The sequence below is a fragment of the Patagioenas fasciata genome, chromosome 1, assembly GCF_037038585.1.
Source record: "Patagioenas fasciata isolate bPatFas1 chromosome 1, bPatFas1.hap1, whole genome shotgun sequence".
In the NCBI taxonomy this organism is placed as follows: domain Eukaryota; kingdom Metazoa; phylum Chordata; class Aves; order Columbiformes; family Columbidae; genus Patagioenas; species Patagioenas fasciata.
In genome coordinates, this window is record NC_092520.1 from 72501606 (window position 1) to 72515278 (window position 13673).

The 13673-nt window shown below is 34.9% G+C and overlaps 1 protein-coding gene across 34 annotated transcripts in view; it reads left to right on the forward strand.

The window, feature by feature from the left end:
- The window catches only part of ABI3BP (ABI family member 3 binding protein), a 162178-nt gene that overhangs the window by 101881 nt on the left and 46624 nt on the right, over positions 1-13673 (forward strand). For 21 of the 34 annotated variants that reach the window (XM_071808637.1, XM_071808674.1, XM_071808662.1 and 18 more), the window contains 11 exons: positions 3919-3987; positions 4987-5034; positions 5524-5598; positions 7186-7233; positions 7726-7800; positions 9356-9403; positions 10216-10290; positions 10987-11061; positions 11721-11768; positions 12314-12388; positions 13078-13152. In XM_071808637.1, coding sequence (XP_071664738.1) covers positions 3919-3987; positions 4987-5034; positions 5524-5598; positions 7186-7233; positions 7726-7800; positions 9356-9403; positions 10216-10290; positions 10987-11061; positions 11721-11768; positions 12314-12388; positions 13078-13152 — 711 coding nt within the window. The remainder of the gene's footprint in view (positions 1-3918; positions 3988-4986; positions 5035-5523; positions 5599-7185; positions 7234-7725; positions 7801-9355; positions 9404-10215; positions 10291-10986; positions 11062-11720; positions 11769-12313; positions 12389-13077; positions 13153-13673) is intronic. The other 13 variants (XM_071808678.1, XM_071808702.1, XM_071808708.1 and 10 more) reach the window with 7 other exon arrangements.

Sequence of the window (13673 nt, forward strand, 5' to 3'; positions counted from 1 at the left end):
GAATAGTGTGTATAATCAGTTTTTCATGGTGATCACAGTTTCTAGAACATTTTTAGTGTAGGAAATAATTACATTTGTCTCTGCTGTAGGTACCTGTATCTGAATGTAGATGTGAATCCTGCATGTTTGTGTTTTTTTTTTTAAATGACAGAGAAAAAAAACAACTCACTTAGAAACTTGCATAAAATTGTTTTTTACTCTTGGACTGCCAAGACCAACATTGTATATTCATGTTTCTGCAATAAAAGGCTATATAACAAGTTTCTGTACAATGGCAAAGAAGGTGGCATGAGTCTATATTTGTATGCATGCTGCTTCTTTGCCCTTTCCTTGCTAGTGGTTTCACTGATCAATCAGCTGGAATCCTAAGAGAGACTTTTTAATCATAATTAAGCTTGTAATGATCTTCCTGTAAGTAGGTATTTGTGAACATGGCATTTGTTCTGATGGGACCAATGATTATATTTTTGTCCAGAAATTATTATTTGAGGCATAAAATATGCAGTGCATGGGAATAACCTTGCTTTTGGGTAGATGGCAAAATAGTCAAAGAGCAGGATCGTCTCTGCATTACAGTGTAACTGGGGAGTTCGACTTAAATTAGAAACTTGTGTCATGACAGCAGTTGTCACCTTTCCTTAACAGTGAATCAAAATATTTAATAATGTATGCCAAATTGATACTTGATCAATGACTTTCTAATGACCCACTTTCTGTCAAACAGAATTCCTGAATCTTAATTTTGGCTCTCATTCTTAATTTTTGTACTGTTTCTGATAAACAGTTTGTCTTTTTGCAGTGGAGTAAAAAACTTCATTTAAAAAAACCCGTATAAACAATTTTCAGTTTTTCCAACCAACTGTACGTACTAGTGAAAGTTTGCAGCTTCATTTTTCTTGATGTTTGGGTAATTGAATCTGTTGCTTGCATGTAAAAACAGTTCTTGTTGCCAATGTGTTCATGCCCAACCCCTATACTCGTATTATTGTTAGCATTAACCTCTTTATCTAAACATACTAAGTCCTCAATTTTTCAGGAAAGGAAACTACAATGGATTTTTTACCATGCATCCAGCTGCACTGCAACATTTTCTTTCCAGAAAATTCTAGTTTTTCATATGCATCCATGCACTGCTGCTTGTGTGATATGAGATTTTTGCAAGTGAACTGCAGAACTGTTTTAATAATGAATAAGCAGAACTTAGCTATTGTAGAGTGGAATCTCAACCGCCTACTATTTGTTAATTTCCACAGTCTCAATATGGTACAGAAGATAAAATAATGTTAGATAGCTTGTTGCAGACATGAAACTGTTCCTTTTACAGTCTTCTCTCTCTTACTAGGACTTCTAAATATAGAGCTTCTGACATATAATCATACTAGAGAACAATGCCTTCTCAGCCTTCTTGATAACTTGGTGCATGTCTTTCCTACTATTATCTGTCCTTCAAAGTTTTGGTTACCTCATTGCTCAGTGCTTGCAACCAAATTACCTGATAAATTGTTCAATAATATCCATCTCCCAAACCAGAAAAGTCTCCATGAAATGTGAGAGATATATCTATTAATGAATTTCTTTTAAACGGACCAAAAAATAAGCAATTACCAGAGACTTTCAGAAGCTCTTCAGGATTGGGAGCAGGATGGCATTGTTGAATTTTACATTTGAAAAAAAAAAAACAAAAAAACCAACAACAAAGAAATGAAGGAGAAAAACAGATTTTAATGATTTAATATTCATCCGAAGAACATGGTGCAATGAATATATGGCCCTAGGTTAGTTCTGGAAGAATGTACAAAGTACCTAATTTGTAGGTTAGTGTGCTTCTTATTGGATTTCCCTGTTTGGATTTAGAGCTAAGTGCAGTGCTGCCAGGTGTAGAAAAGCAGTCTCCAGTTGTTACATAGGTAAGAATTGCCTCCTGATCTTTGTAATGACAGAACAGTACTTCCACATGCAGCAGTTCAGAGAAGAACTTGGCAAAGAACAAAGGGATCCTACTAGTGAATGTTTTTTCCATAGTTACTTCTGTGTATTCTCATTCTTCACCTTTTGACTCCAACTCATACCAGAGCATTGTGGTTGGGAGAAAGAACTGTTGCACTGGCTGAGTTGGATTTTTTTTTCTTTTAAAAAGAATGATGCTGTCACTTCACATGAGCCACTTCATTCATTATCATTTTCAACAACATGGCTTTAAAGAGGCTTGTGTTGAGGAGAGATTTACCTACCCAGAAAATGTTCCTTTAGAGATCCAGTTCCCAAAGAACATATGAAAATTTCATAATTACTCTCTGTCAGATTTTTTTTGGTCAAGTTTTTGGTTCCCAGTAAAGCTTCTCCTTCCAAACCTCAAGACTTTTTGCAGCCCGAATAGCCTTTGACAATACTGGGTAACTGCAATGTCCCTTCACTGACTCACAGAATGGTTGAGGTTGGAAGGGGCCTCTGGAGTTCATCTGGTGCAACCCCAGGCTCAAACAGGACCTGCTAGAGATGGTTGCCCAGGAACATGTCCAGACAGGTTTTTAATATGTCCAAGGACTGAGGCTCCACAATCTCTCTAGGCAAACAGTTTACTAAACAGTCTGAATTATTTATCTTGAAGACATTTTGGAGTTTTTACTTTCTTAGAGTAGTTGCAAAAGTATCAAATACATCAATCATTAGTTATAAAAAAATGTCAGTAAATAAGTGAGGGAAGATATAAATTCTAAATTAAATACATCAGTTCTTTTATTCAGATGTTCAAACTTAAACACGGTCCCCCAAATATAATCCCCTCATCAGAAACCTTTCTGAAAGGAAACAGAGACTTTTAAATTAATAAAGTAATTTTATATCTTAACTGAGAGAGCTTTAGAAGTTTCAGGTCTCAAATTCTATTGTATTTTAAAGTTTTAAGGTAACTTTCTCTAAATGAGGGTAATTGTGAGTCTTAAAATGTTTGTGAACTTCAACATGACAATTTGTCAATACATCCAGAAATAAAGTTTGAGGCACACTGCACAATATGCATCTATCATTTTTTCTTTCGTAATTAAAATCTGTATCATGATAGGGCGAGAGCACCAGGAGGTATAGGTGATCAGTCGTAGGCTGAGAAGAGTCAAAGCAGAGTAAACAAGTGAAGTAAAGTTTGAAGGTCCAGATAAACATATTAATTACTTAATTATTGTAGATGTATTTATTTATAGTTTCCAGATTATTTGTATTCTTTCCTTTCAAAGCTAATTAATTACTCTGGATAGAGATGGGAAGCTTTTTAACTTTATTATCTAACATGCTGTACCACTAGGTAACCTACTGGGATCTTCCTGTGACTTGACAGTTATTTACACCTGAAATCTTTCACATCTAACCTTTGCATCACTGTTGAAGAAACTCAGCAAGATTGATAGATTTACCAAAGAAAAAAGATTTCTCTGGAAGTGTTTCTTTTCAGTGGTCTACAGGCAGAAAGAGAGAAAGAGAGAAAGAGAGAAAGAGAGAAAGAGAGAAAGAAAGAAAGAAAGAAAGAAAGAAAGAAAGAAAGAAAGAAAGAAAGAAAGAAAGAAAGAAAGAAAGAAAGAAAGAAAGAAAGAAAGAAAGAAAGAAAGAAAGAAAGAAAGAAAGAAAGAAAGAAAGAAAGAAAATGACAGGAAAACAGGAAGATGAAGTCTCTGCCAGATCCTTTGCCAGTGGTGTTCCTGTAGCATAAAAGCACTTAAATTTTCAAAGAGCAGCAAAAGCCACACAGGGTAGTTACTGTTCCTTAAGAACATTCAGTAAATTTATTACGTACTCAATGTTTCCATTTGAATAGTGGGAAGGAGGTGGATTTTATTTGGGAAGCAAGAGCAGTTGAGCCATACCAGAGGTTGAGAAATAGATGTAGATGCACCTGTATTTCTCTCAAGAAAATTATCTTTATTCCAGCAGCAACCATTCCGGTGTCAGTCACTACTAGGAGTCCCTACACATTTGAACGTCCAAAGCCTGCAGAGGGTAATGATTACAAGTCATCTTTAGTCATTCTTCTTTTCACTGGTCTGATAATATCTGCAGTTGAAAACTGTTTCCTGTAGGCTTCTTGCTTATTCATATGTGGTCCAAACCCAAGAAATGGAAATATAGTCTTGGTGCCTTATTATTTCTCCATGTTTCTAGTGTGGAGATACTGTTTTCTAAAAGACAGGTTATTTCTTCAAAGGTATCTGACTAGAAACTTCAATTACATTAGAAAAGGAAAGTGTAAGAATTATTGCAACAATAAAGATTTTATGAAACATAAAAATAATATACATAATCTGAAAATCACATTTAAACTACAAACTGCTGAACAATTTCTGCAGAAAGGGGAGTACTTTGTTGCACATAATCAAGTTTTGCCAGTATCTAAAATCACAATCCACTAATTTGGAGCCCAAATATTCTGATAAGACTCAAACATCTTAAGCTAAATCTGATGTATTGGGTTTTGTGATCCAAATTATAAGAGGATATAATGAGAAAAAGAATAAAAGGCTTTATCAAAATTATTTTTTTTTCAGATATTTATATAGCTGTACCAACAGCAGGGTTTTAGTCCTCTGCTTGACTCTTCGATTTAGAGGAGGAATTAAACTGTTTTGTCATGGTCAGCATACCACTTTCAAGTAGTAACAGACTTCAGATTGGGGATACCTGACATTTTTGTATATCAAGAGTCCCTTGCTGCCTCCAAGTTAAACTGTGTGATCTCTTCCCTTTCTTGTTCTAGGATTTACTGATTTCCTTTAGCATATTTTTGCTTCTGCCATCAATTTTGTGCAATTATATTTTTGTTATTGAACCTGTATTATTAGGAAGTTTAATTGTCCATGGTTTTAAAACATAGAAGTTAATGTGAAGATCTGCATCACTGTGGTGTAGTATTAGCATCTGCTTTTCTGCTTACCAGTGGAGCAATTTTAAGTTTTTTGGAGTGCGTTCCATACTTACCTTGTCACACTGTTTCTGTTGCAGTCTTGGAACCTATTACACTTAGAATTGAACCACCAAGGTCAACGATAGGTAATGATATTTGCTTCGCAAGCCGTGGTGTTTGCTTTTTTCATCACAGAAACCATCACTGAAGTTAATCACTTTATGCCTTAGGATTGTTTCACTAAACTTCAGTTTTCTTCTAGGTAATTCTCTGCTTAGCATTCATGACAGTTGGTCATACTGCTCTTTTCACAGTTGGAATGTCTCCTTTTTTTAAGAAAACGATGCTGGCAGCTCTGAATCACCTTTCTCATAATTATGCTTGTCTGTGCTTGTCCCAGCTTTTTATTCAAAAAAATAAAACCTGAGCTTCAAAAATGACTAAAATTCCACTCACTTGCCTGGATTGTTGTAAACACATGGACAGTATTACCTGACTTTCTTTCCTGCTTCCTATAAAGAGACGTTTTTTCTCTGTTGCAGGTGTGAGGTTTCTGTGTTTGTGTGTTCAACTTGATATCACACAGTAATTGCTGTGCAGTTTAACCAACTTATTACCCTCATTTTCTCTTCCAGTTCCAAAGGAGAGTCAGCGTATTCCTTCTAAACCTAGAACTTCACCCAAACCTCATATCCCACAAGTCAAAGATGGTAAGCTGCTTTGTGTGATTGTTTCTAATACAGTTTATGTTGGATTGAAATGTATTTCTGAGCAGCTGATCTGAGCCAGTTAAAACATAATGGGGTTCTGTTCTGCTGTGTGTTCGGTAATTGATTTGCAGTTTTCAGAAATAGTAACATTCACTAGATATTTTTCATCGTGCAAAAGAATAAATCTCTGTTACTTCATGGCAGCAGGATGAAAATATTGTTCTTAAACTCAGATTACAATAGTAACTATAGCAAATACCCTGCAATTCAAGTATATATTATGACTACTTAGGTGGTACAATTCTTTTCTACATTGCTTTGCGTTGTTAGAATAAATACATTTCCCTTTTAAGTCACAATTACTTAAATTTCTTTACATTATTATTTTCTACATGAATGACTAAATTACCCAATGCATAGTTACTATTTGTTAATAAATACTAATAATTAGCATTAATGATCATTTATGCTGTATTCCATTTTTATACTATGCCATTAAAAGTGACTGCAGTTGAATTCAGTGGCAGGCAGAAAAAATTACTCTCTTGGATATAAAATATCAACATTTGTTATATTTGATAAGTGTGAAAAATCTCATGATAATCACTTTACTGAAGATCTTTAAATCGTAGACATGTAGCAATATTTGTGAAAGCTGACGTTATATATTAAATATTACTTCCTTACGTAGAAAACAGTCAAAATCCTTGTTCTCTCATAATTTTTTAACCATGGAAGCTGATTGTAAAACATTATTTCCAAGCTATAACTTAGAATGCAACACCTCATAAACTCAGATTTTACCTCTGTGACCATTTTTCAGTATTATGGTAGTCTGGCCTTCTCAAAAAATGTTTTTGTCACACAGATGTTACAGGTTCGTATTGTTCTATGGGTTGTTTTTTTTTTTTGGTGGTTGGTTTTTTTTTTAAGTTACTGTTTCTTCAAGAATCTGTAATAAACAGAATTTTTTTTACAGTATCATCCACTTATCTTGTAATTGTCTTAAAAGATTCAAAGAATTTTTTTTTTTAATTGTCACACATACAGAAGAACAGACACAGAGAGGGATACCATTTCTATTGTGCCTCTGTTTCTAATGCAGGAAATGCAAGAAAATAGCATCAATTTCACATCCTTATGCCCCTTAAACATCCAGTTTTATTTTAGATCCACACCAGTTTAGAGCTGAAATATGTAATTATGCAATGCAACATGCTGTAATGCTCTTTAATAATATAGCATCCAGAAAACATGCAAGTGGTCTCTGATTCCAGTTATATGTATAAACTCCATTTGAAATACACCACAAAGGAAAGAGATTTGTGTCACTAAAAAGCCATTTTCTGAATAAGGGAGTGGTACATATTTGGATATCTCTTTGAAGGCCAGGAGAGAGATAATCTCACATTGTGTTTCAGCTTACACTGCTTTCTCAGATACTTCATTTAATATAACAGGTTTTGTATGAAACAGTATATATAGTATTTAATTCAAAATGCAGTTACTAGACAAGTAATACTAATTGTAAGTGGAATTATTCTCTTCAGTGTTCATAATAGCTTTTATGTTTTGTTTCTGATACAGTCCTGGAATCTATAACCCTTAGAACTGATCAGCTAAAACCAACAATAGGTAACAGTTTTACCTATGAGGGATCATCCCATTTAGCTTTTTCTCAGTATACACCAAGCATCATAAGTACATCTTCATTGCAATTCCCTGTTATATTTTTTTACTTTCAAATTTAGTCCTTCTAAAAGGCTTTCTTTATAGTGATTTTTACACTTACAATTCATAATCATCTTGTTTGTTTTTTCTTACACAAATGTGTTCTATAAAGTGGGTGGAAGCACCACAATCTACCTTTGACTACGTGTCTCTGTCATGTGCTGCTTCATCTTTTATACTAGTCCGTCCATACTGGCCTTGCTTTATGTTATCCTGTTACAGAGGTTCTCCATCAGCACTGTTTGTTTGTGTACCAGACATCTATATTTCTCCATCAAGTTCATACAAGCTTTTTGTGTTTCCAGAGGGTCCCAAAGTTCATTTTTAATATTATGCCATCTGTAGGTCTCAGTTCTTGAAATATTTTAATAGTTGCTTTTTTTTTTTTAATTTCAGTTCCAAAGGAAATACAGCGTGTTCCTTCCAAGCCTAGAACACCACTGATTTCAGAGGTGCCACAAACCAAACCTGGTAAATACATCATTTCTTTATCTTATCATATTGATACCTGTCTCTTACAAATTCTACTGTGATCAGTGGAGCTTCAGGTTTATATGTATCCCTTGGACATATGTGTTTGAGTATTCCTTGTGGGTTAAGATCCAGTATCACATGTCATGACATGTGGAATTTATAAGCAAACCGGTAAATTTAAAACCTCTATCTTCAGTTCTTTTTTACATTTGAAGTCACTGAAACAGTGGGCACTTTCTCTGCAGTTCTCAGTGAAAACAGGTCTTTTCTTTGTGAATTTGCATGGGTTTTGGGAAAGCAAAGGTGGAAAGGAGGGGTGTCATTGCAATGAGGAAGGGATTTTTTCTGTATTTCTCAAATTGAATATTGTTTTTTTTTTCTTTCTCAGACACAATCATTAATTTTTGCTTTAGTTCACTTTTTCATAGCCCTTATATTGTTCAGAGATTTAAGAGTGTGTGATACTTTCCATAATGTTGTTTACACGTCTTGGAATAGAGCAATATATAACCCTGGGCTAATTAAGGGCGAAGGAAGAAAGTTAACTCAGATTAGCAATTTCATGAGGTGCTACAGTGGGTTGACCCTTAGCCAGCAACTAAGCACTCACTAGCCACTTGCTCGTTACACCCCACAGTTTCGGGGAGAGAATCACAAGAGTGAAAGAGGAAAAAAAAAAGATCACAGTTCAAGATAAAGATAGGTTCACAACTGAAGGATATAAAGAGTGAAAAAACCCCCTACAAAGGCAACCACTTACTGTAGACTAATGCCAGTCTAGGAGCAATGGGTCCTTTGGAAAGACCCCCCAGTTTTGTTGCTAAGCATGACATTATATGAGGTGGAATATCCCTTTGGTCAATTTGGTTCACCTGTTCCAGCTGTGTCCCCTCCTCGCATCTTGCCCACCCCTAGCTTGCAGACAGAGTGAAAAACAAAGTCCTTGATGCTTTAACAAGAACTATTCAGCAGTAGTTAAATCATGGGTGTGTTATCAACACTACCTTGGTCACGAATCTAAGACAGGCTACCACAGGGTGTGCTATGAAGAAAATAAACTCTGTCCCAGCCAGACCCAGTGCTGGGTATCCAAGGTATATGCATAATTAGATGGTGCTGCTGGAGAAATGGGCAGAAAGATGACAACTAGGATTCCTTTTTCCCCCAATAAGTCTGCATCTGTTGTTTCAATCAAAACCTTAAATTAAGTCAGGAAAGTGTATGACAGTGAAAAACCACCCACAATTTCTTTGTGGCTTATTACAAAAGCTTTGGATTTATATTTGGCCTCTGTTCTGTATTGGAGCTATTGCCTTGAACTGGGAGCAATTCTGAGTGGCACAATACTCTGACATGTATTGAGTTTCAAGGAGGAGTGACCATCTGTCATTGGCTGTAGCAGGGATGGTATGGTCACTGTGGAAGTACTGACTGTAATGTTTTGATTGTTCTTAGTAATACTTCTTTTGCGTCTTTTTGGCTTTGTTTGTTTGTTTTTAATTTTTTGTTTTGTTGGTTTTGTTTGGTTTTTATTTTCATCACACTAATGTAGTTCTGGAACCAATTACATTTGGAACTGAGAAACCAAAGTCAACAGCAGGTAATATTTTCTTGCTTGAATAGTCATGCCACCTTTCCTCTTCAACACAAATCATTAAGTGTAGACCTGCAAAAATTTGTCACCTTTCTTTGTATGTGCTTTAAGAATTTAACAGCTCTTTTCTTATTTTCTACAAAACAATTGAGGAGCATCCTTGTGCCTTTCAAGTTGTTATGCACATAACATAGACCAATTTCCTTCAATATTTAATGATAAGAGGCAGGGGGCAGATCTGAAGAGGATCCTAACTTACGTGTTCTCAGTCATACTGTAGAGGTGGCACCGTTATAGTTAGTTTGAGTGAGCAGAGTTGAGTGCTATGAGTTTTATTTCTCTGCTTCCCTACCCCTCCTGTTTTACTAAATGAAATTCAGTCCTTCATAGAGGTCTGAACAATAATTCTGTTGCACTCAACCTCAATTCCACTGTCAGAACTGAATCACTTAATTGATCTTTAAGCTACGTGATTCCTTGAGACAAATAGATTATTTGACTAAGACATTTCTATTTAAATCTGGTACTGTGAATCATTCCAGTACAACCTCCATTACAAAGCAGTGGTGCCTTTGTATTTGAAGTTACTTAGTTTTCTTCTTTGTTTATCTTTTTAAGTCTTCTTAAATAGAACAAATAATTCTGTGACAATACTTAGTTGATTATTTTGATGCTGAAAAACCTTCTCTTTTGTATCACTTTCATAGAATATCCTTGTTTCAAATCTTTGCTCTGTTTTTGTTGACTGTTATGGGTGGTAGTGAACACTTATACCTTGGAAGTTTTTATTATGGTATAACCCAGTTTCTTTCTTATAGCTCCTAAAGATACACATCTTGTGCCTTCTAAACCTAAAACATCACCCAGTCCACGTGTTCCTCCAACTAGAGCAAGTAAGCTTATCAACATTTTTCCTTTTAGTGCATGAAAGTTTTATCTGATTGAACATAGTAGAAATTTATGAGTTATCTGAAGGTACACAAATACTTATTGAATAGGCTGTATTTTACTGTTATAATCAAGTTTTGCTATGTAACTATCCTGGAACAAGATAGATATTTATATAAGTCAATAACTTTGTATTTGTATGTGTATTTTCTAGTTACTCATCTACCAGTGTAAAATTACAGTACTCTCCTGTTCCAAAAACTTTGGAAATAGTTCTATCTATTCAAAATTAGTGGTAAATTTCTACCTCTCCTCTGCTTAGACTGCTTTGTTAGAGATTTTGTTTTAATGCAAAGCTGATTTGAATGAGCAGCAGATTTTTTGAATATGAAACACTTGAGAAGCACAACTAGGGAAACTGTTAGAACTACAGCAGTTTACTTTATAGAAAGCTCTGTTTGATAGAGCTGAGAGGAGTAGAGAGTTAATCCAGCACTGCACTGTAGCAGTCACTTTGTCTTTAGTCTCTGCATTAACATAATACTGATTGCATTGACAGGAGATCTCTGTGGTTATTTTCAAATGGAAGAAATACTTCCTGAAAAAATTCTTTGCAGAAAATTAACTCCTTTCAGGAAAATCATAACATGTTGAATCGCCATCCTCAATAATATGTTCAAAACTTTGCTCATCTTCAAAAGGTCCAAAAGAAAGTCGGCGAGTTCCTTCCAAGCCCAGAGCATCACCAAGTCCAGATGTACCACACACAAAACCTGGTAAATACATTTTTGTTTTGTTGTGCTAGAATATTCAGGGTTTCTTTTGGGTTGTCTTTTCTCAGTGAGTCAAGTGTTGATTAACATCTCCTCGTATTACAAACAAATAGATTCTCTAATTATTGTCAATTATGTGTTTAAAGGAAGACAGAGCTGTTTTCTATTTTCAATGTCTGAGTTTTAATGAATTGTATATGCTTTTCAGCCACATGACAGCTTTCACTGATTAATAATCTACATATCAGGGTAGACAACATACAAACATTCTAATAACGTTCTTGGAAGAAATTGCATCTCTTCTGTGCCTATTGAAAGATGCTTAGGAGAAAACATTTGAGGGTGTTCATGCATGAACCTAAATATCTGTAACTGAAACCACTCATATGTTTTTGTGCCCTGGTAATGGAATTTGATCCTTAAAAATATACTTAATAGGGACTTACATACTAGTGAACTGCCAAACTTCTGTAATTCCTGATGGTTCTGAAAACATCAGTTGAACCTTCCTTTTGGGTGAGTGTATATTCACTAATTAAAAACAACAACAACAAAAAGTATTTGTTCCAATTTGAAAATAAATCAGTCATGCAAAAGGGAGTATTTTTACCCTTTTGCATATACTTATCGCTAATTCTGTGTACGTTCTTGTTTTTATGAAGTTTTGGCAACTACTACATTTACAAGTGAACAGCCAAAGACAGCAACAGGTAAAGATGTTACCTTGGACTGGTAATTTTTGGTTTTTTGCTGCTACTCCTTGGACCAAAGATGATATCTCGTTAGTCTGTTTTTCACTTATCACCTGTTTGTGGTTTTAATTTATTTTCTTTTCCTCTCGTTGAACTTATTTCTTCTCTGTTTCAGGTACTGAAAGATTCATACCTGTTTTGTTGTCTTCACAGAGAATTTCTTGCACCCTCATACACTTTGTCATTCCTTTGACACTTATAGGAGACAGGCATGCCATGGGTATTGCAGATATGAACTCTGAAATACAGATGGAAACATGCCCACTATAGTTGTCTGTGTTCTTTCAGTTTTAGTTGCTTGACTCCAGATTTTGCTTACTTCATGAATTTTCCACCCGTGTTTTCATTCATTATTTTCTTTTCTCTTTAAATTCCTCTATGTATCTGATACTCAGTTTTTCAGTCTCTCAAGTAAGGATCTTGTTTTTCTTTGCAAGCATGAGGCATGCAATAAACCTAATTTCTGAAGAGTATAAACCCTTAAAAAAGGTCTTTTCTTTCAGCTCCTAAAGAACCACAACATGCTCCCTTTAAACCCAAAGCACCTCCCATCCCAGATGCTCCACACAGAAAACCTGGTAAATTATCTGGTCTTTTGTCAAGTTGCAATTGATAACTGAGCAACTGCTTTCAGGGCCAGCAGTGGGGGGAGTTGTTGAGAGTACATTTGCTGTTACCTTGGTATCATTCTAACTTAAGAAACCTCTGCAATGCTGCAGTTAAGTTGTACCACTGAAACTACAACAGTTCCAGATTTTTTTTTTTAACATTATACAGATATTACCAGAAGAAGAAATAATAGTTATCTGTATGTTTAAATCAATGACAAGTTATTCACAGCTTATATCTCAGCAACATGCTTTAGTTGTTTGCATCATGTTTTGGAAGCTCCTATGAGAGAAGACTCTTGAAGCAGTTGCAGTGCTTTTCCTTTGTTTTCCACCTTTTCATCCAGATTAGACTGAGAAATCACTTCAGTTGTATTTCAATGAGGAGACTCTTTATGAGAAATCTGACTGACCTACATAAGACAATCAGTGATTTCACTGAAGGGTTGTTATTGTTATTTTTTCAGTATCTAGATATTAAAAACAACAACAAAAAAAAAATGAACTCTTCATAACAATAAATCTCTAAGGGTACATGCCCACTGCTGTTTTGAAATATCCCTTTCCTGGTGGATATAGTATAGTGCTGAAGGGTTTTTTTGAGGGAGTGGGAGGGAAAGGGAGAATCTCTTAATTATTCTGAGCATTTTTTCCAACAGAAATCATTCCAACCTTCCATGAACCAGAAACTACTATGATTCCTCATATTCCTGAAGGAACAAAGGCAACATTGGGTAATAATGTGTATTTCATAAATAATTAACCTTTTTTTAATTCTTGTTAAAGAATATATTCTTAGAGAGAGCTCATTATACGATATAAAAAATGAATAATGAATTTTTACTCTCTTACAGATACTTGCTTGCCCTTTGGTCTTGATAAGGTTAATAATACATGAGCTCATTTACTTTTGAAGTTTCTTTTCCTTGTTTTCTAGCCTTTTCAGTCAGGATGATATAATTTGTTCAGAGGTTATATATTTTCCAATAAAAGGAAACTTTATTTAAAGAGGAGATAGTTATTCCTGTAATGTTGCATCTGAAATATGGACACTGCCATCCTAAAATACTCTTCTGCTTCTCTCCTCATTGTATAATTTTACAGAAGAAAATTGCAAGAAGGTTTTAAGCTGTCAACTATTGCATAACATATTTGAAAACAGACCAGTTATGTCACCCTCCAGATTAAATAGTAGTTCTTAATGCTACCTTCTCTGCTAACTCATCCATGTTGGGAAAACTTGCTTAAATATATG